We start from the raw sequence: 26,659 nt of genomic DNA, 5'->3' as shown, positions 1-26,659 counted from the left end.
CCCCTGTTTGCTGGGCGGCAGGTGCCAACGTTCCTCCAGAGGCGGAGGAAGCGGCCGAGGCGGCAGCAGCAGAAGAGGCCGAGGCGGCAGCAGCAGAAGAGGTAGCAGGGGGAGCCTGAGTGACTTCCTTGGTTTTAAGGTGTTTACTCCACTGCAGTTCATGCTTTGCATGCAGGTGCCTGGTCATGCAGGTTGTGCTAAGGTTCAGAACGTTAATGCCTCGCTTCAGGCTCTGATGGCACAGCGTGCAAACCACTCGGGTCTTGTCGTCAGCACATTGTTTGAAGAAGTGCCATGCCAGGGAACTCCTTGAAGCTGCCTTTGGGGTGCTCGGTCCAAGATGGCGGCGGTCAGTAGTAGGCGGAGTCTCTTGGCGGCGGGTGTTCTGCTTTTGCCCACTGCTCCCTCTTTTGCTACGCTGTTGGCTCGGTCTCACCACTGCCTCTTCCTCCGAACTGTGAAAGTCAGTGGCACGACCTTCATTCCATGTGGGGTCTAGGACCTCATCGTCCCCTGCATCGTCTTCCACCCAGTCTTGATCCCTGACCTCCTGTTCAGTCTGCACACTGCAGAAAGACGCAGCAGTTGGCACCTGTGTTTCGTCATCATCAGAGACATGCTGAGGTGGTATTCCCATGTCCTCATCATCAGGAAACATAAGTGGTTGTGCGTCAGTGCATTCTATGTCTTTCACCGCTGGGGAAGGGCTAGGTGGATGCCCTTGGGAAACCCTGCCAGCGGAGTCTTCAAACAGCATAAGAGACTGCTGCATAACTTGAGGCTGAGACAGTTTCCCTGGTATGCATGGGGGTGATGTGACAGACTGATGGGGTTGGTTTTCAGGCGCCATCTGTGCGCTTTCTGCAGAAGACTGGGTGGGAGATAATGTGAACGTGCTGGATCCACTGTCGGCCACCCAATTGACTAATGCCTGTACCTGCTCAGGCCTTACCATCCTTAGAATGGCATTGGGCCCCACCATATATCGCTGTAAATTCTGGCGGCTACTGGGACCTGAGGTAGTTGGTACGGCCCAATGTATTGTATTCAAATTCAGCTGAATATAAATTTGAGGCCTAGTATTTAGGCGCTGGGTGACCGGTATGGATTTACTGACAGAATTAGACTTGGAAATGCACAGTAGCGTGTGTGTGAAGTTATTCTGAATGACCCTATGTGCACCTTGAATATTATATACCCTTTTAGGGATAGATTTCAAATAGCTCTGATACAGCAGAAACCACTAAATTATGAAATTGCTAAATTGTGAATTGTATTTCAACCCAGAACAAAAAATGTGCTTTAACGGACACTAAATAACTTGCCCAGCCACAACAGTACAGCGGTAACGACAGATTTAGCGGGATATAAATTTGAGGCCTAGTATTTAGGCGCTGGGTGACCGGTATGGATTTACTGACAGAATTAAACTTGGAAATGCACAGTAGCGTGTGTGTGAAGTTATTCTGAATGACCCTATGTGCACCTTGAATATTATATACCCTTTTAGGGATAGATTTCAAATAGCTCTGATATAGCAGAAACCACTAAATTATGAAATTGCTAAATTGGGAATTGTATTTCAACCCAGAACAAAAAATGTGCTTTGACGGACACTAAATAACTTGCCCAGCCAGAACAGTACAGCGGTAACGACAGATTTAGCGGGATATAAATTTGAGGCCTAGTATTTAGGCGCTGGGTGACCGGTATGGATTTACTGACAGAATTAGACTTGGAAATGCACAGCAGCGTGTGTGTGAAGTTATTCTGAATGACCCTATGTGCACCTTGAATATTATATACCCTTTTAGGGATAGATTTCAAATAGCTCTGATATAGCAGAAACCACTAAATTATGAAATTGCTAAATTGGGAATTGTATTTCAACCCAGAACAAAAAATGTGCTTTGACGGACACTAAATAATTTGCCCAGCCACAACAGTACAGCGGTAACGACAGATTTAGCGGGATATAAATTTGAGGCCTAGTATTTAGGCGCTGGGTGACCGGTATGGATTTACTGACAGAATTAGACTGGGATATGGCCAAAAAATAACCACACTATTGCTGGTTAAATGCACTTGGTGTGACAGCTTGACCAACCACACTACTGAGGGTTAAATGCACTTGGTGACAGGCGCAGCTTGCCCCTGATGTAGTATATGGCCAAAAAATGAACAGACTATTGCTGGTTAAATGCACTTGGTGTGACAGCTTGACCAACCACACTACTGAGGGTTAAATGCACTTGGTGACGGGCGCAGCTTGCCCCTGATGTAGTATATGGCCAAAAAATGAACAGACTATTGCTGGTTAAATGCACTTGGTGTGACAGCTTGACCAACCACACTACTGAGGGTTAAATGCACTTGGTGACGGGCGCAGCTTGCCCCTGATGTAGTATATGGCCAAAAAATGAACAGACTATTGCTGGTTAAATGCACTTGGTGTGACAGCTTGATCAACCACACTACTGAGGGTTAAATGCACTTGGTGACGGGCGCAGCTTGCCCCTGATGTAGTGTATGGCCAAAAAATAAACAGACTATTGCTGTTTAAATGCACTTGGTGTGACAGCTTCACCCTGATGTAGGCTTTAGCCAAAAAACAACCACACCATTGAGGGTTAAATGCACTTGGTGACAGGCGCAGCTTGCCCCTGATGTAATATATGGCCAAAAAATAAACAGACTATTGCTGGTTAAATGCACTTGGTGTGACAGCTTCACCCTGATGTAGGCTTTAGCCAAAAAACAACCACACCATTGAGGGTTAAATGCACTTGGTCGCAGCTTGTGCTGGCGCACCACAAGACACAAAATGGCCGCCAATCACCCCAGAAAAAAGTGACTGACAAACGGTCTGGGCAGGTTAAAAAACAGTGAGCAATTGAGTATCAGCAGCTCAATGACCCACAGCTGCAGATCGATCAATAATCAAGTCCTTTGGAGGAGTTAATCTGCCTAATCTCGCCCTACTGTCGCAGCCGCAACCTCTCCCTACGCTAATCAGAGCAGAGTGACGGGCGGCGCTATGTGACTCCAGCTTAAATAGAGGCTGGGTCACATGGTGCTCTGGCCAATCACAGCCATGCCAATAGTAGGCATGGCTGTGATGGCCTCTTGGGGCAAGTAGTATGACGCTTGTTGATTGGCTGCTTTGCAGCCTTTCAAAAAGCGCCAAGAAAGCGTCACAAAAGCGCCAAGAAAGCAACGAACACGGAACCCGGACTTTTACGAAAATGTCCGGGTTCGGGTCCGTGTCACGGACACCCCAAAATTCGGTACGAACCCGAACTATACAGTTCGAGTTCGCTCATCCCTACTGATTACATATCCTTTGGGTAGGTCATCAGTATCTGATCGGTGGGGGACTGACACCCGGAACCCCCGCCAATTAGCGCCACAGCCTTCTCTCTGCTTTTCCTAGGCTAATGATGTCACATTCATTGTTCACGTGGCCTAGGAGCAGCTCAGCCTCTTTCAAGTGAATGGGGCTTAGCTGCGATACCAAGCAGAGCCGCTATACAATGTACGGTGTTATGCTTGGTGAGCAATGGGAAGACGGCATCGCTCTCAGGAAAGCCAGTGCCTTCTCAAACAGCTGATCAGCAGGGGTCCCGGGTGTCAGACCCCCAACGATCGGATATCGATGTAAAAATAAATCGTGCCAAACCTTTTTAGATATGTAAGATATTAATATATTACATGGTCTCACCTTTGTTATCTGTTCTGTCAGCCTCTCAATTTCATTGTTCTGCTCATTAACATAATTAAATAAGGCAAAGTTGCGATCCTCCACTGCAATAAAGAGAGAAGATAATGTTATAGAATATTAAAGGGCATCTGTCAGCAGATTTGTCCCCATGACACTGGCTGACCTGTTACATGTGCACTTGGCAGCTAAAGGCATCTGTGTGGGTCCCATGTTCATATGCGTCCGCATTGCTGAATTTTTTTTTAACATATGCAAATTAGCCTCTAGGAGCAATGGGGGCGTTGCCATTACACCTTGAGGCTCTGCTTTCTCTGCAACTTGCCCTCTCTACTCTGACAGGGTCAGACATGATCAGATTTACACTGCTTGGCCCTGTCAAAGTGCAGAGGGTGTGGCAGTTGCAGAGAGAGAGAGCTGAACCTCTAGGTGTAATGGCAACGCCCCCATTGCTCCTAGAGGCTAATTTGCATATATTAACACATATTTTTTCTCTGTAATGCGGGCACATACGAACATGGGACCAACACAGATGCCTCCAGCTGCCAAGTGCACATGTAACAGGTCAGCCAGTGTCATAGGGACAAATCTGCTGACAGATGCCCTTTTAATACTAGGCAGATTCCCCTTCTTATAGATGCCAAATATACCACATTCAGCAATGTTCTTACACATTGGTTACATTTCCAATAGTTCTGCACAGGAGCAAATTGCTGTTCAACTAGGAGGACTATAACATGACAGGATGAAAAATTGATGTTATTCAAGTAATATGGGCTTGTCACTGTACCATTCACAAAGTGTAGGGCAGTTCTGTATTGACTAGACACACCTGCCCACACTGTAACACCACCACCAAAGGCTCGTCTGGTGACAACAATGGCTGATGCATAGCGCTCTCCTTGACATTTCCAACATCGTTTGCAGCCATCATTTCTGCTCAGCGTAAATCAACTTTCATCAGTGAACAGCACTAAGGCCCACTGGTCCCTCGGCTAGCGTAGATGCTCCCTGGCCCGTGCAAGACGATGACGCCTGTGGTCAGGTATCCTTGCAGGTTGTCAAGCACACAGACCACGCTAATGTAATCGGTTTGAATGGTCTGACGTAATTGACTTGTGGGTGCCTATCACCTCCCTTAAATGTGCCTGGCGTTGTGTGGCATTCATCGTCCGTTTCCACAGGACATTATTCACAATGAAGCTGTCATCAGTGTGGGATGTGGCCAAAGAATGTCCACTTCTATGCCTTTCTGTGACTCTTCCAGTCCTTCTGTATCTCTGTTACAACCTGCTGATGACACTCTGTGACTCTCTAAGCTCAGTGGCCAAGAGAACATCCTGCTTGAAGCCTTGCAATAGCGAGGTACAGTTGATGAATTGTTAGGTGTCGTCTTGGTCTCATGATGTCAAAATGTGAACAGCATGATGAGGAGGACTGTTTAAATAGCAATTCTAATTAAACCAGTAAAATTAATTGGGCGACTCATGGATCAAACACCTCTTGTTAGAGTATGGCAAGTTGTACAAAAAGTACTGAAACATTGAACAGTTGGACATGTGCATTCAAAAGTTTAGAGAAGGGCACATTAAGTTCACCTGTAAAGGTTAGAGTGCATTTTAAGTTCACCCTGAAATTTCACCCACAAGCCAAATATCCCTAACTTTAGAATAGTGTATATACCACGTGGCAGACTGGTTGGAAGGAAAACATTTACTGACCGCTTTTAAAATGATGCTATTTCTGATTTTTATAAGTGGCTTAAAAGGAATTACCTCACAAAACTATTTTCCAAACCAGCACATGGATCTGAATACTTTTTCATGTACTTAAAAATTAGGCTAGGCACTAAGTTATTCAATAAAATCTACTGATAGGAAGCTGTGACACTTACAAGGATAGAGCTGCAGAAAGGGCACACTCCCTATAAAAGTACACCCCTCCTTCCAGAAAAGACAAGCCCCCTGAGCTGCCAGCGTGAAATTAATCCAGCAGAGCAGCTGGAGCAATGAATAGGGGAAGATTTCTGGATCCATGTGAGGTAAAGGTTGGTTCTAGCTAAAAGATAACTTCCACCGCTGTGTATTTTTTAAAAAGTCTTCTTATCACAACCCCTTTAGGCCTCATGCACACGACAGTTTTTTTTCACGGCCCGCAAAAACGGGGTCCGTGGGTCCGTGATCCGTGACCGTTTTTTCGTCCGTGGGTCTTCCTTGATTTTTGGAGGATCCACGGACATGAAAAAAAAGTCGTTTTGGCGTCTGCCTGGCCGTGCGGAGCCAAACGGATCCGTCCTGAATTACAATGCAAGTCAATGGGGACGGATCCGTTTGACGTTGACACAATATGGTGCAATTGCTAACGGATCCGTCCTCATTGACTTTCAATGTAAAGTCAGGAGTCCCTTTACTTTCACACTTGTGTTCATAATGCAGACGGTGGCTCCGTTCAGAGCGGATCCGTCTGCATTATATTGTTAAAACATTTCTAAAGTGTGAAAATAGCCTCAGACGGATCCGTCCAGACTTTACATTGAAAGTCAATGGGGGACGGATCCGTTTGAAAATTGAGCCACAGTGTGTCATCTTCAAACGGATCCGTCCCCATTGACTTACATTATAAGTCTGGACGGATCCGCTTGCCTCCGCACGGCCAGGCGGACACCCGAACATAACTTGAAGCGTCCCCATCACCATGGGAACTCCTCTATGTTAGAATATACTGTCGGATATGAGCTACATCGTGAAACTCATTTCCGACAGTATATTCTAACACAGAGGCGTTCCCATGGTGATGGGGACGCTTCAGGTTAGAATACACTGAAAAACTGTGTACATGACTGCCCCCTGCTGCCTGGCAGCACCCGTTCTCTTACAGGGGGCCGTGATCAGCACAATTAACTCCTCAGGTGCCGCACTGTAAGAGATCAGGGCTGCCAGGCAGCAGGGGGCAGCCCCCCCCTCCCCAGTTTGAATATCGTTGGTGGCACAGTGTGCGCCCACCATCGCCCCCCCCTTCCTCCCTCTATAGTTAAAAATCGTTGGTGGCACAGTGTGCGCCCACCATCGCCCCCCCCTTCCTCCCTGTATAGTTAAAAATCGTTGGTGGCACAGTGTGCGCCCACAATCGGCCCCCCCTCTCCCTATAGTAGTAACAACCATTGGTGGCAGTGTGCGGCCTCCCATTCCCCCCCCCCCCCATCATTGGTGGCAGCGGAGTTCCGATCGGAGTCCCAGTTTAATCGCTGGGGCTCCGATCGGTAACCATGGCAACCAGGAAGCTACTGCATCCCTGGTTGCCATGGTTACTTAGCAATAGTACAATTGTAGAAGATTCATACTTACCTGCTTGCTGCTGCGATGTCTGTGACCGGCCGGGAGCTCCACCTACTGGTAAGTGAAAGGTCTGTGCGGCGCATTGCTAAAGAACTGTCACTTACCAGTAGGAGGAGCTCCCGGCCGGTCACAGACATCGCAGCAGCAAGCAGGTAAGTATGAATCTTCTACTGTGGTGGGGGCGGGGGGGGGGGGAAATGGGAGGCCGCACACTGCCACCAATGGTTGTTACTACTATAGAGAGAGGGGGGGCCGATGGTGGGCGCACACTGTGCCACCAACGATTTTTAACTATAGAGGGAGGAAGGGGGGGGCGATGGTGGGCGCACACTGTGCCACCAACGATTTTTAACTATAGAGGGAGGAAGGGGGGGGCGATGGTGGGCGCACACTGTGCCACCAACGATTTTTAACTATAGAGGGAGGAAGGGGGGGCGATGGTGGGCGCACACTGTGCCACCAACGATTTTTAACTATAGAGGGAGGAAGGGGGGGGTCGATGGTGGGCGCACACTGTGCCACCAACGATTTTTAACTATAGAGGGAGGAAGGGGGGCGATGGTGGGCGCACACTGTGCCACCAACGATTTTTAACTATAGAGGGAGGAAGGGGGGGGCGATGGTGGGCGCACACTGTGCCACCAACGATTTTTAACTATAGAGGGAGGAAGGGGGGGGGCGATGGTGGGCGCACACTGTGCCACCAACAATTTTTAACTATAGAGGGAGGAAGGGGGGGGGATGGTGGGCGCACACTGTGCCACCAACGATATTCAAACTGGGGAGGGGGGGGGTCTGCCCCCTGCTGCCGGGCAGCCCTGATCTCTTACAGGGGAATATGATAGTACAATTAACCCCTTTAGGTGCCGCCCCTGAAGGGGTTAATTGTGCTATCATATCCCCCTGTAAGAGATCGGGTGCTGCCAGGCAGCAGGGGGCAGTCTTGTACAAAGTTTGCAGTGTATTCTAACTAGAAGCGTCCCCATCACCATGGGAACGCTTCTGTGTTAGAATATACTGTCGGAAATGAGTTTTCACTGAAGTGAAAACTTAGATCAGAAAAAGCTTTTATGCAGACGGATCTTCGGATCCGTCTGTATGAAAGCAACCTACGGCCACGGATCACGGACACGGATGCCAATCTTGTGTGCATCCGTGTTCTTTCACGGACCCATTGACTTGAATAGGGTCCGTGAACCGTTGTCCGTCAAAAAAATAGGACAGGTCATATTTTTTTGACGGACAGGATACACGGATCACGGCCTCGGCTGCAAAACGGTGCATTTTCCGATTTTTCCACGGACCCATTGAAAGTCAATGGGTCCGCGAAAAAAAACGGAAAACGGCACAACGGCCACGGATGCACACAACGGTCGTGTGCATGAGGCCAAAATCTGAGAGCCATCATGGAGATCAACTGGTTGTTGTGGGTAAGTGACTTGAGACCCATGCAAATAGCTGATTTTGCCAAGAAAAGTTGCAGCTGTTTGTTTCCTCTGCCGCAGAGTTCTACATACCATGTTTATCCATTTACATAGTGTTTTGCTATTGCTCATAGAGGGGGTCCCGATCTTAGATATCCATAGGCTCTAAGAGGGCATATGGACAGTGATTGTCCTTATAGGATTTGGTTCACACATAGGTTTTTGTGGCAGTTTTTCTGCCACAATAAAGTTGGTTGGAAGGGAATGAAAAACAGAAAAGAAAGGCGCACACGGCACTTCTCCATCACGCTGGATGCACTTCTTGCTTTGGCTCAAAATCCTGGCAGAAAAGCTGCCACAAAAACCTATGTGTGAACTCGCTCCTAAGGCCTCTTTCACACTCACTTTTTTATGAGGTTCTTTTTGGCCTTTTAAAAATGAATTCCATGCATTTTTACACTTTTCGTTGGTAGCATTTTCTTTTAGCACAAATTTTCCACATGAATCTGGTTCCTATGTAAAAAGCTCCATACTTAGAGCATCCTGCATTTCGAAAAAAAAAAAAAAAATTGCGGAAATTATAAAACCACAAAAAAAATAAAAATAACAACAAAAAACCTCTGTAGTATATTACATAATTCCATATTCACATTTGGCAAACATCTGATCTGTTTTGCTGAAAAAGCGTGGCAAAGCCAGAAAAATTGCTGGAAAAGCACAGCTATGTGTGAAAGCAGAAGTTATAGCAGTAGCTAAGGGTGGTTGATATTGATTTTCTTTTAGTAGAAGAAACATGGCCATTTATCTTTTCCATTGTGGGCACTATGGAAATGAGAAATGTCCAGTTTCTCAGCATAGAGCTCTAATAAAAAAAAAGTGCCAGTTTTTGGACAGGTGCCAGCTCTAATAAAAAAAAAGTGCCAGTTTTTGGACAGGTGCCAAAAAACTACTGTGAAAGTGGCCACTGTTAATAATGAATTTTGGCTATTAATCTCATATGATTTACTAACCATATTTAAGTAGAAATGCAATGAATTTTTTTGCTGTTTTTTGGGATAACATGGGGGGGGGGGGGGCAGATACCTCACACAAGTATGCCCTAACCTGCCAAATACTATTAGCGCCTGTGGGAAGTAGGGTCTGGAATGTCCCTGGCAGCTGCTAACGCCCCCTACTCTAGTGGAATAATGTGTCAGGCTTAGCTGAGAACCCATGCTAGGGCTTTATTCAGCCGAATGAGGTAAAACCTGTCAGGTAAAGGGTTTCTGTCCTCAGGGACATTGTCATTAAACTGGCTGACTTTAGACATGTGCTAATGTCAGATGAAGCTAACCGTCTTTGTCCGTTCTTTCTATGAAATAACTTATGTAAATGGGCCTCGAGGAGCAATGGGGGTGTTACCCTTACTCCTAGAGACTCAGTGCTGCCTCCTCTGGCCACCCCCTCTTCCTGTTAAATCACAGGGACAAGCAGTGTTCACGTCATCCTGTCCGGCCCTGTCAATCAACATGATGAGGGCACCGCCAGAGGAGGGAGAAAGGAGCCTCTAGTAGTAACACCCCCATTGCTGCTAGAGGCTCATTTGAATAAAATAAAATTTCATTTTTCACAAAATCGAAGCAACATAGAAAGAACGGACATAATGGGTCATTTATCAAACTGGTGTAAAGTAGAAATGGCTTAGTTGCCCATAGCAACCAATCAGATTCCACCTTTCATTTTCCAAAGCAGTTGTGAAAAATGAAAGGTGGTATCTGATTGGTTGCTATGGGCAGCTAAGCCATTTCTACTTTACACCAGTTTGATAAATGACCCCCAAAGGCTATTAGCTTCAGGTGACATTAGCACGTCGGCCAGTTTAATAATGATGTTCCTGACGACAGAAGCCCTTTAAAACTGAAGATTTTTCTCCTGTGTTGATTCAGAATTTAGTCTGTCTGTGTTCACTTTGTCCATTTTTCCAGTTGTCATCTGTTTTTCACATAAGTAAAAAAACAAAAAAACTAAAACAAAACATGAAATGCCTGAACTGGTGTAGATTTGAATATCTGGTGCACAGACTTCCTGGAGATGCACCAAATGTATTGAGGCCTGTGCCCCTTAATAAATTTAACGCATTCTGCTCCAACTGACTTTATACTAAAACTGGCGTTTGTAACGCTAGTCTTAAGCCTCATTAACACATCCGTGTCCAATATTAAATCCGTGAAAGGGTGGTCAGTGATTCCTCAGTGCAGATGTCTATGATAGATCCGTGTTGGGTCCAAGTGTCCGTTTTCGCTCTCCATGTGTTATCCGTGTTTCACTGACACTGCACAGCTGAAAAAAATTCAAAGCATCTCTTCCTAATGACCCGAGAAAAACAGATGGCATCTGTGTTACATCCGTGGTTTTCACAGACCCATAGACTATAATGGGTGTGATGGATAAAAATAGAGCATGCATCCGTGCTAAAAACACGGACCCACGTACAGTGGTAAAAAACTGATGAGTGAATACACACGTTAAAATGAATGGGTATAGGTGCTGTCCATGGAGAACACGTACAGCACACAGATGTGGAACACTGCCGTGTGAATGAGGCTTTAGGGTATCTGCATCATTGACTTTAATCTCAGTGTTCAGTTCGTCCGTTCTATACTTGACAGCACCCAGGCAAGAGAATGGTTCGTCAGATGAGCCCCCTTCCCATCCTTACTAGTTTGCAAAAAATGGAGAGGTGGACATCCGGTGAAACAAATAAATCAAAGAGGTGGAGTGGATTTACTTTATGAATTCACTCCAACCTAAAGGTCTAAACACGGACTTGGTTTTGAGAACTTAAAAAGGAACCCTGAAGGGGAGTGGTTGCATCTGATGCCTGACCAGTCTAATGAGACCTGTTAGCGAAGTGTTTATATAGTGACTGGATCTGAAGTCATATTGCAAACTGTTTGAGATAGAGGTACTTGATATACTGTATTTATGTGATATTATTATTATGGATGAAATATTTCTTTTCTTAAATTTTTTATTTTTATTTATAATACCCGCCGAAATGAAGGGCAGTAATTAAGACGGAACGAGAGTTAATGCCCTTGAGAAAGTGAGGCGAAACCTGGGTCGGGTTTCGAGGACATCTGGCTTTTATGATATTCGTGATTTTATACATCTTTTGTAAGTATAAGATCTGTGTATATATATAGATATATATATAATTTAATTTGCTGCAGTGCTCAACTATTTGGATCCCCTTGTGTGGACCAGAAACTGAGTCCACCTTACTTCTTTGGATTTCTATGTTTCTGACATTGGCAGCGTGGATCTTAATATTTGAACTTGTTTGTGGTGAAGGTGGCCCACTTCTGCAGATCCTTCAGCGCCCAAGTATTGTATTCTGGACATTAATGGGGTATTCCCTGCTCAGACAATGGGGGCATATCGCTAGGATATGCCCCCATTGTCTGATAGGTGCGGGTCCCACAGCTGGGACCTGCACCTACAACGAGAACGAAGCGGGGAGCGCTGTGGCTGGAGAACTCCTGATTTGGTTGTCTCACATCAGCAAGTGGCATTCATCATGTAGAGAAAGTTAATACAAGCCACTTACTAATTTATTGTAATTCTCCATATTGCCTCCCACATTGCCTCCTATCCAGGGGTTAAGACTAGTGTTGAGCAAATCAAAGCAAAACAAATGGACTTTTCCTGAAATAGTGGTAACAAAAAAAAAAAAAACACACACGTCATCCATTTGCTCATGGAGAGGCCGTCGTGGCCATCTTGATTGACTATACTGTGCGAAATTTCGCACGGGGTGATGTATGACATCAACACCCCAGCGCACTGGCCAGGTGTGGTGACATCATCAGTGATGACGTCACTGAACGAGATTTCACGCAGTGTTTTCAATCAAGATGGCAGTGACAGCCTCTCCACGAGCAAATGGATATGGTGAGTATTTTTTTTAAACCTGATTAACCCCTGAAAGGCCTCAATTGTAGCATCAGATGCTGTGATCAACAATGATGGGGAACAGCGTGATCGCTGTTCCCCATCATTGCGGCTGCTACATACACGTCCGTCGCAAATCATATTTCTTTGTGAAATTCGTCAAAGCAGCCAAATCAAATTTTTCATAACTTCACTCATCACTAGTTACAACCACCACTGCAGTGCAGATACAAGGTGGGCAGGAGCTGCTGTGCAGATGTTCCTATGCGTGCTACCACAGTCCTGACCACCAGAAAGACTTGCACTTTTTTTCTATAGCAGGCAAGCACAGCCACTGCTGCTGGATTGCAGGGTGGTCATAACCCCTGGATAGGAACAGTATATAATGTGATGGAAAATTAATTAAGCCAGCAAAGGAGGCAATATAGACACTAACAATACATTAGTAAGTGCCTTGTATTAACTTTCTTTACATTGTAAATGCTATTTGCTGAAGTCAGACAACCCCTTTAAGGATTTATCGGACTCCATTGCAGTGCATTGGTGGCAATGTTTCCAGTTTTACATTATTATTTTTTGTTCATTCCCTCACCACAGTGGGAAAGAGTTTGTATGGCGCAGTGGTCCGGCATGCGCAGCTATATTCAATGTGTATGCGACTGATGGAGACAGCCAGGTACCGTAAGAAGGAATGGGAAACTTGACACTAATGTGGGACTGAAGTCCATTGGGCCCAACACAGAAATGATTCTGAGGGCCCACCTTCTGTACATACAGTAGCTTAAGGGCCCTGTTTTATTAGGAGTCCATTATTGTCAGAGCTTGGGTCCGCCCCAGGATCCTCTGGTACTCTGGTGCCCCAGTACAACACTGATGGAGACGACCATTAAGTAACTGTAGGGGTCCCAGTGGTAGAGCCCCCAACAGTCCTACATTTTACCCCTATCCTGTGGATGGGTGATGCATGTCCTTTGTAGGAATCCCTTTTTAAAATGTTGAAATTGCCTCACTGCAAAATTCTTTTGATTTCCCAGCCCATATTACATGTTTTTCACTTGGTCAGCTTGTCCTCTATGCATTCTGCTGAGTACAAGGAAGGTCATCATTGTAGAGCACTTTATTTGTAAAAGTATATTTTCCTCCAAAGTGTGATAATCTAAATCTTCTAAGACAGCTTGCTTTTTTTTCCTAGGCTACCTTTAAAGGAGAGAGAAAAACATTACAGTGAGCCTGGGGCATCTGAACCCAAGAAGAGGAATATGCCACTTTAAATTATAAAGACAAGTAAACATATTGTAACCTTGTTTTCTGCCTATATTTTAGCAACTTGTAACACATTTATGGAGCACAGCTTATAAAGCGATATTACTGCAAAGCAGTAAGTCACATCTCCGCTGCACATCGCAGTGCCAGACAGCGGAGCCGTATTGTTTTTCACTATATGTATGTAACATTCATGACCTTAAATAACCCCCCTGCCAAAAGGTATAATGATTCCAAAAAAGGGGATTCACTTAGAAAACTGTAAAATGCTCGATGTAAGAGCGTGTCATGAATACCATGTGGGACCACCATACAGCAATACACCTAACTCCTCAGAGCAAAGAAAAAGAAATACAAACCTTAAAAGGGTTCCCTGGGGTTTACCTATTGATGACCTATCCTCATGAGATCGGCTGGGGTCTGATTCCTGGGATCCCCGCCGATCAGCGGTATGAAGAGCCGCAGTGCTCCATGGGCGCTAATGCCTAATGATGTCATGTTCATCGGTCACATGGCCTTGGCACAGCTCAGCCACATTCAAGTGAAAGGGCCTGGGCTGCAATACCAAGCACAGCTGCTATCCAGTGTACAGCATTGTGTTTGCTAAGCTGCAATTACACATTTCTTATAAGTTACATGTAAAGGTAAAGACCTAATAATAAATAAATAAATAAATTGCAATTTAAATTAGCTGTGGTTCGGACCTGAAAAATTGACTTACATTATTTAGGTTTTTCACGACTGGTGGCATGTTTACAAGGAGCAATGACCGGAAGGAACATTGCTTGTTCCTGATCACCAGCCCATGTAAAAGGAACCTTATACTTTACTTCATTGTCATATATTGATTAAAAAAGACTAAAAAACTATAATTCTATACCTTCAATAAATCTGTTGACTAATATGTCAAGGTTGTCTTCACCAGTGACAGACTGGATTTGCTGGAAAGCTTGTTCATAGGTCTCAATGGTGTCTTCTGTTGGATCTCTCTTTTTTCTTTCTTGCTCTTCTTTTTCTATTTAATAGAAAAATGGATAATAAGTATATCGATGTTATATATGTCAGATATCCTAAAATATCAATATATCCATCTCATCATTAGCTGAACATTCAAATATAGTGAAAAGCTGCAGCTTCAAACAGATACCATAAACCAAATTGGGTAAATGCTATTTAAAAGTGCAATACTACCACTTTACAAAGCGTTGGTGCGACCTCATCTGGAATATGCAGTTCATTTCTGGGCACCAGTCCATAGAAAGGACGCTCTGCAGCTGGAAAAAGTACAGAGGAGAGCGACTAAACTGATAAGGGCATCAAGGGTCTTAAAAAGATTAAAATAATTGAATTTATTTAGTCTTGAGTAGAGATGAGCGAACTTCTGTTTTAAGTTCGGCGTCTAAAGTTCGGGTTTGGATTAGCGGAGAATCCCGATCTGGAACCGGATATGGATTCCGACTTCCGTTGTGGTCCGTGGTAGCGGAATCAATAATCGGCCATTATTGATTCCGCTACCACGGACCACAACGGAAGTCGGAATCCATATCCGGTTCCAGATCGGGATTCTCCGCTAATCCAAACCCGAACTTTAGACGCCGAACTTAAAACAGAGGTTCGCTCATCTCTAGTCTTGAGAAGAGACTTCTAAGGGGGGACATGATTAAACTATACAAATATATAAATGGGCCATACAAAAAATACGGTGAAATACTGTTCCATGTAAAATGCCCTCAAAAGACAAGGGGGCACTGCTTCCGACTGGGGAAGAAAAAGTTCAGTCTCCAGAGCGTCAAAGCTTATTTACTGTAAGAACTGTGAATCTGTGGAAAAGACTTCCTCAGGACATGGACAGAAGGAACAGTGGACAGTTTTTTAATGGGTTTAGATGAATTCTTGAAAGTAAATGACATTAATGCTTATGAAAATGTGTAGAAATCTGAGTCTCACTTCCTTCTGGGATTCGCATCCCCCCTATCCCTTGGTTAAACTTGATAGACGTATGTCTTTTTTCAACCATATTAACTATGTAACTATGTAACTTGGAATGTTTGGGGTCTGGGGGATAAGTTAAAAAGACAGGAGGTTTTTGATCTGGTACAGAGATACCTACCAGCCATTATTTGCCTAGCGGAGACCCATCTCAATGGGGAGACAGTTAGGCCGATCGGTAGGGGATGGGCCAAGCATACTTACCACTCCACTTTCTCTAGTTACTCTAGAGTAGTGACAGTGCTAATTCATAAAGTTATTGATTTTGTCTGTTGGGCACCCTCTATTGATAAGCAAGGTCGATTTATGTTTCTTTATGGAAAACTTGCTGGAACATTATGTATTTTGGCTTTTATTTATATTCCGCCACCCTTTTCTTTATATGTACTTAATTGTTTGTTAACCTTTATAGATCAATGGCCTGAATGTCCCTCAATAGTTAATGGGGACTTTATTGTGTCATGAATCCAGGAATTTATAGAATTTCTATGGGGGGAGACATCTATACTCCTGTACAAGGTCCCTCTTGGCACGATTTTGCCTGGAATCAGGCTTTGTTGACTTATGGGAGTACATAGGGAAGGGGAAAAAAGCATATGCATGTCTAAGTAAAGCTGGAAACTCAATGTCTAGGATAGATCTGGCTTTGATAAATAAAATTATCTTAGATGTATAAAGCAGAAATATGAGGCCAGGGCTTTATCTGACCATGTACCAGTTACTCTTGAAGTATCCATGACGGTTGATAAATATTGGGTAAGACCCCCATTTCGATTAAATCCCCATTGGATCTCCATAATGGAGAATCATAAAGTGATAGAAGAGGAGATTGTTCGTTTTTGGGGCATCAATTATAAGTCATGGTATGGGAAGCTTTCAAGGCCTTCATGAGGTGCTCATTTGTCAGTAACATCTCTAACCTAAGAAAGGGCTATGGTACGAAAGAAAGGGAACTAAAAGAATTAGTGGTAGATGCCACCAAGGAATATTGCATAAATAAAACAGAAGAAAATAGGGAAATTATGGAGAACGCAAGCCAGGCCTATTTCGATTTTCTTCTGGATAAGGCTCAGCAGAGGCTTTTCTTTAAGGGACAGAAAATATTTTGCCTAATCGGGCCGCCCAGGAAAATTGTTGGCTAGAAAGTAACTCGAATGATCTCGAACCAAAAAAAAGAGATAGTAACTATTCATTTACCTGAAGACTTAATCATAGAAGATCAAGAATCTATAAAAGGAATTGTTAACTATTTTGTTGATTTACATAAATCAGAAAAGAATATTTCAGCTGAAATAATAATGTATGCATATTTGGATCTACCAGTCCTAACGGACACTCAAAGAGAACTCCTTGATCATGAACTCTCCTTATAGGAGTTAGACGCTGCAATAAAGGCTTGTTCGGGAAACTCCTCCTCCGGTTCAAATGGATTTCCGTATGAATTTTATCGTAAATATAGGTAGGCTATTCTCCCCTGTTTATTGGAAGTATTCACTGAATCTTTGGCGGACGATACCCTTCCAGAATCAATGACAGAAGCTGTTATAATATTAATATTAAAAAAGGCAAGGATCCCTTAGATATAGAAGCATATAGGCCGATCTCGTTATTGAACACTGATGCAATGATTTTTGAAAGGGCTCTGGCCATGAGACTTGCCAAGGTCATTACATGAATTATACATTCTGATTAGAATGGATTTATTCCCAATAAGGGTACACATTATAATCTGCATCGCCTGTATGCAAATATTTAATCCTCGGGGGGGCTCTAGCTCCATCCTGTCGCTTGATGCCTCTAAGGCCTTCGATAGGGTGGAGTGGAGATTCCTCTGGAGGGTTTTGGGAAAGATGGGATTTGGACTTTAGTTCATAAATATGGTTAAGCTTTTGTATAAGTCCCCCAAAGGCTAGTTTAAATATTAATGAAGGTTTGACAAATATTTTTATTTATTAAATGAACGCATTGCACCCGCACTGAATCTGGACCTATTAATTTCTATGGGGCTGTGCTCATGAGCTGTGATTTTCACACATCACTTATGCGTTGCGTGAAAATTGCAGCATGCTCTATATTGTGCGTTTATCACGCAACGCAGGCCCATAGAAGTGAATGGGGCTGAGTGAAAATCGCAAGCATCCGCAAGCAAGTGCGGATGCGGTGTGATTTTCACGCATGGTTGCTAGGTGACAGTCTATTCATTGTATTATTTTCCCTTATAACATGGTTATAAAGGAAAATAATAGCATTCTGAATACAGAATGCTTAGTAGGTGGACAATTGAGAGTTAAAAAAAAAAAATAATTAACTCACCTTCTCCTCTTGATCGCGTAGTTCCCGGTCTCTTCTGATGAGCTGTCGGCTAAAGGACCTTTGGTGACGTCAGATCACATGCTCCAATCACATGGTCCATCACCGTGGTGATGGACCATGTGATTAGAGCATGTGATCTGACGTCACCACAGGTCCTAGCCGGTAGTTCATCATTAAAGAAGTAAAGAAGAGACTGGGAACTACGCGATCAAGAGGAGAAGGTGAGTTAATTTTTTTATTTTTTTTAACCCTCAATTGATCACCTACTAAGCATTTTGTATTCAGAATGCTATTATTTTCCCTTATAACCATGTTATAAGGGAAAATAATACAATCTACACTACAACTAACCCAAACCTGAACTTCTGTGAAGAAGTTAGGGTCTGGGTACCACAGTCGCTTTTTTATCACGCGAGTGCAAAACACATTGCACCCGCGCGATAAAAACTGAACATCGGAACGCAATCGCAGTCAAAACTGACTGCAATTGCGTACCTAATCGCGCGGGTTTGCCGCAATACACCGGGACGCATCCGGACCTAATCCGGACACGCTCGTGTGAACCCAGCCTAATTTGATTCCCTTGATAAGTAAAACTAGATCCTAAATTGGGAGATGGCTGAGACTTCCTCTATCTAGAGCTGATAGAATATCCCTAATTAAGATGGTGATTTTACCCCAGTTCCTATACATCCTGAGGAACTACCCAATATGGATTGATTGAGGATACATTTTTTAAACTAACAGAGAGAATTATTAATGATTTAATTTGAGGAAGAAAGCGGGTACGACTTAAAGTAGATTACCTTTATAAGTCAATAGAAACGGGAGGGTTGAAACTTCCATATTTTAAGGGTTAATTTATAGCTGCACAGTTATGGCTTTATTGTGAATGGAAGAATAGCCCACTAGTGATGGATGAACATCGGCCGGGATGATTCGCGAACGCGCGTTTGTGATCAAATGTTCACAAACTGTACGTTCTCAGTGGGCCCCATTCACTTTAATGGCAGGCGAACCTGAAAAATCTTCAGGTCATATTTGCAGCCAGCAAACACTTACTAGAAGTGCACGAATAGTCCCACAACATAGACAGTGATATACCAGAGGGGGATCATTAGCAAAAATTCCCACAAAAAATATGTATTTTAATCAGGGGCCATTTTTTGTGTCTTAAAGGGCAACTCTCAAAAATGTGCCCTGCTGGAGCCTAGAAGTTTTTTATTTCCTATTGGTTTGATGTATACAAATGTGCAGCACTCTGTTTTTGTATCCTGCAGTGTCCATTAAAAAAATGCATAGGTTAATGTAAAAAATTTTCTACCATGGAACTGTATGGTGAATGGACGCCACTGTATGACATCAGTCTGAGGCATCTGTTAACACATAAATTTTTGGTATGCATTAAATGGATGGCAAAAATAGGATGTGAACCTAGACCTAGTGTCAGAATAAGCACCAGTACACAGCGGAGCAGCGTGGCGGAGAGGGGAGGCCACCATGTACTGACAGAGCGCTACCTGGTGCTTGTGGTCAGGGATGAGGACTGTTTTTCCCAAGGATTATTTTCTACTGGGAAATACAGGGCACAGTATAATACACTAGAATCTATATAATATAAAGATATTATCCCTACCCCCGAATAATAATACATCGCCATATGTTCGCATGTTCGGCGGATCGCGAACGCGCAAAGTTCGCCGCTAAACTGACTGCCGGGCGAACCGCAAGGCCATCACTATAGCCCACTATGTAGGACCCTGGTGAATAGATCTCCTCATAATAATATGTTTCCTCCATTGGAATCCGGACAGGCTGGATGGGGATAAAGGGCTCTCTGGGATGTACTCCCTTATGGCACAATTATTATTTACAGATTTTAGATGAATTGGTAGGGGATCAATATTGGCAAAAATAATATTCTTTATGTTGCACAGGTGGTGAGGAATGGGGAAATACTTTCATTTTTTGACTTAACACAGAGAGAATATAAGTAATTTATCTTGGTTTAGGTATTTTCAGTTATGCTCGGCACTGCACAGTATTAAAGATCCATTTTTGTTAGAGGTACTGTAGATGTTTCTACACCTTTATCCATATGTTTTGGTTTTGAAAAGAACCAAAAGAATACTGGTTAGCGATTGATGACTTTATTATCCAAAAACTGAAAGTAGTGATTTATTTTATGATGGAGTGTTGGATATCGGGTGATCTTTCCAGGGTTAATTGATAGATCAAGATTAGGGATGAGCGAACTCGAACTGTATAGTTCGGGTTCGTACCGAATTTTGGGGTGTCCGTGACACGGACCCGAACCCGGACATTTTCGTAAAAGTCCGGGTTCGGTGTTCGTCGCTTTCTTGGCGCTTTTGTGACGCTTTCTTGGCGCTTTTTGAAAGGATGCAAAGCAGCCAATCAACAAGCGTCATACTACTTGCCCCAAGAGGTCGTCACAGCCATGCCTACTATTGGCATGGCTGTGATTGGCCAGAGCACCATGTGACCCAGCCTCTATTTAAGCTGGAGTCACATAGCGCCGCCCGTCACTCTGCTCTGATTAGCGTAGGGAGAGGTTGCGGCTGCGACAGTAGGGCGAGATTAGGCAGATTAACTCCTCCAAAGCACTTGATTAATTGATCGATCTGCAGCTGTGGATCATTGAGCTGCTGATACTCAATTGCTCACTGTTTTTAGGCTGCCCAGACCGTTTGTCAGTCACTTTTTTCTGGGGTGATCGGCGGCCATTTTGTGTCTTGTGCGGTGCTGCGACCAAGTGCATCCAAGCTGCGACCAAGTGCATTTAACCCTCAATGGTGTGGTTGTTTTTTGGCTAAAGCCTACATCAGGGTGAAGCTGTCACACCAAGTGCATTTAACCAGCAATAGTCTGTTTATTTTTTGGCCATATACTACATCAGGGGCAAGCTGCGCCTGTCACCAAGTGCATTTAACCCTCAATGGTGTGGCTGTTTTTTGGCTAAAGCCTACATCAGGGTGACGCTGTCACACCAAGTGCATTTAACCAGCAATAGTCTGTTCATTTTTTGGCCATATACTACATCAGGGGCAAGCTGCGCCCGTCACCAAGTGCATTAGACCCTCAGTAGTGTGGTTTGTCAAGCTGTGACACCAAGTGCATTTAACCAGCAATAGTCTGTTCATTTTATGGCCATATACTAAATCAGGGGCAAGCTGCACCCATCACCAAGTGCATTTAACCAGCAATAGTCTGTTCATTTTTTGGCCATATACTACATCAGGGGCAAGCTGCGCCCGTCACCAAGTGCATTTAACCCTCAGTAGTGTGGTTGGTCAAGCTGTCACACCAAGTGCATTTAACCAGCAATAGTCTGTTCATTTTTTGGCCATATACTACATCAGGGGCAAGCTGCGCCTGTCACCAAGTGCATTTAACCCTCAATGGTGTGGTTGTTTTTTGGCTAAAGCCTACATCAGGGTGAAGCTGTCACACCAAGTGCATTTAACCAGCAATAGTCTGTTCATTTTTTGGCCATATACTAAATCAGGGGCAAGCTGCGCCCGTCACCAAGTGCATTAGACCCTCAGTAGTGTGGTTGGTCAAGCTGTCACACCAAGTGCATTTAACCAGCAATAGTCTGTTCATTTTTTGGCCATATACTAAATCAGGGGCAAGCTGCGCCCGTCACCAAGTGCATTTAACCAGCAATAGTCTATTCATTTTTTGGCCATATACTACATCAGGGGCAAGCTGCGCCCGTCACCAAGTGCATTTAACCCTCAGTAGTGTGGTTGGTCAAGCTGTCACACCAAGTGCATTTAACCAGCAATAGTCTGTTCATTTTTTGGCCATATACTACATCAGGGGCAAGCTGCGCCTGTCACCAAGTGCATTTAACCCTCAATGGTGTGGTTGTTTTTTGGCTAAAGCCTACATCAGGGTGAAGCTGTCACACCAAGTGCATTTAACCAGCAATTGTCTGTTCATTTTTTGGCCATATATATACTACATCAGGGGCAAGCTGCGCCCGTCACCAAGTGCATTTAACCCTCAGTAGTGTGGTTGGTCAAGCTGTCACACCAAGTGCATTTAACCAGCAATAGTGTGGTTATTTTTTGGCCATATACCAGTCTAATTCTGTCACTAAATCCATACCGGTCACCCAGCGCCTAAATACTAGGCCTCAAATTTATATCCCGCTAAATCTGTCGTTACCGCTGTACTGTTGTGGCTGGGCAAGTTATTTAGTGTCCGTCAAAGCACATTTTTTGTTCAGGGTTGAAATACAATTCCCAATTTAGCAATTTCATAATTTAGTGGTTTCTGCTATATCAGAGCTATTTGAAATCTATCCCTAAAAGGGTATATAATATTCAAGGTGCACATAGGGTCATTCAGAATAACTTCACACACACGCTACTGTGCATTTCCAAGTCTAATTCTGTTAGTAAATCCATACCGGTCACCCAGCGCCTAAATACTAGGCCTCAAATTTATATCCCGCTAAATCTCTCGTTACCGCTGTACTGTTCTGGCTGGGAAAGTTATTTAGTGTCCGTCAAAGCACATTTTTTGTTCTGGGTTGAAATACAATTCCCAATTTAGCAATTTCATAATTTAGTGGTTTCTGCTATATCAGAGCTATTTGAAATCTATCCCTAAAAGGGTATATAATATTCAAGGTGCACATAGGGTCATTCAGAATAACTTCACACACACGCTACTGTGCATTTCCAAGTCTAATTCTGTTAGTAAATCCATACCGGTCACCCAGCGCCTAAATACTAGGCCTCAAATTTATATCCCGCTAAATCTCTCGTTACCGCTGTACTGTTGTGGCTGGGAAAGTTATTTAGTGTCCGTCAAAGCACATTTTTTGTTCTGGGTTGAAATACAATTCCCAATTTAGCAATTTCATAATTTAGTGGTTTCTGCTATATCAGAGCTATTTGAAATCTATCCCTAAAAGGGTATATAATATTCAAGGTGCACATAGGGTCATTCAGAATAACTTCACACACACGCTACTGTGCATTTCCAAGTCTAATTCTGTTAGTAAATCCATACCGGTCACCCAGCGCCTAAATACTAGGCCTCAAATTTATATCCCGCTAAATCTCTCGTTACCGCTGTACTGTTGTGGCTGGGAAAGTTATTTAGTGTCCGTCAAAGCAAATTTTTTGTTCTGGGTTGAAATACAATTCCCAATTTAGCAATTTCATAATTTAGTGGTTTCTGCTATATCAGAGCTATTTGAAATCTATCCCTAAAAGGGTATATAATATTCAAGGTGCACATAGGGTCATTCAGAATAACTTCACACACACGCTACTGTGCATTTCCAAGTCTAATTCTGTCACTAAATCCATACCGGTCACCCAGCGCCTAAATACTAGGCCTCAAATTTATATCCCGCTGAATTTGAATACAATACATTGGGCCAAATAATATTTTTGTTGTTGTGGTGAACCATAACAATGAGGAAAACATCTAGTAAGGGACGCAGACGTGGACATGGTCGTGGTGGTGTTAGTGGACCCTCTGGTGCTGGGAGAGGACGTGGCCGTTCTGCCACATCCACACGTCCTAGTGTACCAACTACCTCAGGTCCCAGTAGCCGCCAGAATTTACAGCGATATATGGTGGGGCCCAATGCCGTTCTAAGGATGGTAAGGCCTGAGCAGGTACAGGCATTAGTCAATTGGGTGGCCGACAGTGGATCCAGCACGTTCACATTATCTCCCACCCAGTCTTCTGCAGAAAGCGCACAGATGGCGCTTGAAAACCAACCCCATCAGTCTGTCACATCACCCCCATGCATACCAGGGAAACTGTCTCAGCCTCAAGTTATGCAGCAGTCTCTTATGCTGTTTGAAGACTCCGCTGGCAGGGTTTCCCAAGGGCATCCACCTAGCCCTTCCCCAGCGGTGAAAGACATAGAATGCACTGACGCACAACCACTTATGTTTCCTGATGATGAGGACATGGGAATACCATCTCAGCATGTCTCTGATGATGACGAAACACAGGTGCCAACTGCTGCGTCTTTCTGCAGTGTGCAGACTGAACAGGAGGTCAGGGATCAAGACTGGGTGGAAGACGATGCAGGGGACGATGAGGTCCTAGACCCCACATGGAATGAAGGTCGTGCCACTGACTTTCACAGTTCGGAGGAAGAGGCAGTGGTGAGACCGAGCCAACAGCGTAGCAAAAGAGGGAGCAGTGGGCAAAAGCAGAACACCCGCCGCCAAGAGACTCCGCCTGCTACTGACCGCCGCCATCTGGGACCAAGCACCCCAAAGGCAGCTTCAAGGAGTTCCCTGGCATGGCACTTCTTCAAACAATGTGCTGACGACAAGACCCGAGTGGTTTGCACGCTGTGCCATCAGAGCCTGCAGCGAGGCATTAACGTTCTGAACCTGAGCACAACCTGCATGACCAGGCACCTGCATGCAAAGCATGAACTGCAGTGGAGTAAACACCTTAAAACCAAGGAAGTCACTCAGGCTCCCCCTGCTACCTCTTCTGCTGCTGCCGCCTCGGCCTCTTCCTCTGCCTCTGGAGGAACATTGGCACCTGCCGCCCAGCAAACAGGGGATGTACCACCAACACCACCACCACCTCCGTCACCAAGCGTTTCAACCATGTCACACGGCAGCGTTCAGCTCTCCATCTCACAAACATTTGAGAGAAAGCGTAAATTCCCACCTAGCCACCCTCGATCCCTGGCCCTGAATGCCAGCATTTCTAAACTACTGGCCTATGAAATGCTGTCATTTAGGCTGGTGGACACAGACAGCTTCAAACAGCTCATGTCGCTTGCTGTCCCACAGCATGTTGTTCCCAGCCGCCACTACTTCTCCAAGAGAGCCGTGCCTTCCCTGCACAACCAAGTATCCGATAAAATCAAGTGTGCACTGCGCAACGCCATCTGTAGCAAGGTCCACCTAACCACAGATACGTGGACCAGTAAGCACGGTTAGGGACGCTATATCTCCCTAACTGCACACTGGGTAAATGTAGTGGCAGCTGGGCCCCAGGCGGAGAGCTGTTTAGCGCACGTCCTTCCGCCGCCAAGGATCGCAGGGCAACATTCTTTGCCTCCTGTTGCCACCTCCTCCTTCTCGGCTTCCTCCTCCTCTTCTTTCACCTGCTCATCCAGTCAGCCACACACCTTCACCACCAACTTCAGCACAGCCCGGGGTAAACGTCAGCAGGCCATTCTGAAACTCATATGTTTGGGGGACAGGCCCCACACCGCACAGGAGTTGTGGCAGGGTATAGAACAACAGACCGACGAGTGGTTGCTGCCGGTGAGCCTCAAGCCCGGCCTGGTGGTGTGTGATAATGGGCGAAATCTCGTTGCAGCTCTGGGACTAGCCAATTTGACGCACATCCCTTGCTTGGCGCATGTGCTGAATTTGGTGGTGCAGAAGTTCATTCACAACTACCCCGACATGTCAGAGCTGCTGCATAAAGTGCGGGCCGTCTGTTCGCGCTTCCGGCGTTCACATCCTGCTGCTGCTCGCCTGTCTGCGCTACAGCGTAACTTCGGCCTTCCCGCTCACCGCCTCATATGCGACGTGCCCACCAGGTGGAACTCCACCTTGCACATGCTGGACAGACTGTGCGAGCAGCAGCAGGCCATAGTGGAGTTTCAGTTGCAGCACGCACGGGTCAGTCGCACTACAGAACAGCACCACTTCACCACCAATGACTGGGCCTCCATGCGAGACCTGTGTGCCCTGTTGCGCTGTTTCGAGTACTCCACCAACATGGCCAGTGGCGATGACGCCATTATCAGCGTTACAATACCACTTCTATGTCTCCTTGAGAAAACACTTAGGGCGATGATGGAAGAGGAGGTGGCCCAGGAGGAGGAGGAGGAGGAAGAGGGGTCATTTTTAGCCCTTTCGGGCCAGTCTCTTCGAAGTGACTCAGAGGGAGGTTTTTGGCAACAGCAGAGGCCAGGTACAAATGTGGCCAGACAGGGCCCACTACTGGAGGACGAGGAGGAAGAGGATGAGGAGGAGGTGGAGGAGGATGAGGATGAAGCATGGTCACAGCGGGGTGGCACCCAACGCAGCTCGGGTCCATCACTGGTGCGTGGCTGGGGGGAAAGGCAGGACAATGACGATACGCCTCCCACAGAGGACAGCTTGTCCTTACCCCTGGGCAGCCTGGCACACATGAGCGACTACATGCTGCAGTGCCTGCGCAACGACAGCAGAGTTGCCCACATTTTAACCTGTGCGGACTACTGGGTTGCCACCCTGCTGGATCCACGCTACAAAGACAATGTGCCCACCTTACTTCCTGCACTGGAGCGTGATAGGAAGATGCGCGAGTACAAGCGCACGTTGGTAGACGCGCTACTGAGAGCATTCCCAAATGTCACAGGGGAACAAGTGGAAGCCCAAGGCCAAGGCAGAGGAGGAGCAAGAGGTCACCAAGGCAGCTGTGTCACGGCCAGCTCCTCTGAGGGCAGGGTTAGCGTTTGTGTCATTGACTGCAGTGTCCTATGGCCACAAACGCGCGTCAAAACGCCCCAAAGAAGCTCAAGTACTTGTTTGAGCGTCGGGCGTTTTACAGCGCGTTCGTACGCGCTGTAAAACGCCCAGTTGTGAACCCTTCCCATAGGGAAGCATTGGTTTTCATGTCTTAAGCGTTTTACAGCGCGTTTGAACGCGCTGTAAAACGCTCAG

General features: G+C 45.2%; 1 protein-coding gene across 1 annotated transcript in view; it reads right to left on the bottom strand.

The window, feature by feature from the left end:
* The window catches only part of LOC122926641 (coiled-coil domain-containing protein 63-like), a 145,159-nt gene that overhangs the window by 53,414 nt on the left and 65,086 nt on the right, over nt 1–26,659 (bottom strand). Inside the window, exons 9-10 of the mRNA XM_044278073.1 lie at nt 14,554–14,688; nt 3,722–3,804 (exon numbers count right to left, since the gene is read on the bottom strand). Coding sequence (XP_044134008.1) covers nt 3,722–3,804; nt 14,554–14,688 — 218 coding nt within the window. The remainder of the gene's footprint in view (nt 1–3,721; nt 3,805–14,553; nt 14,689–26,659) is intronic.

Source organism: Bufo gargarizans, chromosome 2 (genome assembly GCF_014858855.1).
Source record: "Bufo gargarizans isolate SCDJY-AF-19 chromosome 2, ASM1485885v1, whole genome shotgun sequence".
Lineage (NCBI taxonomy): Eukaryota > Metazoa > Chordata > Amphibia > Anura > Bufonidae > Bufo > Bufo gargarizans.
This window is presented reverse-complemented; position numbering and strand designations above follow the sequence as displayed.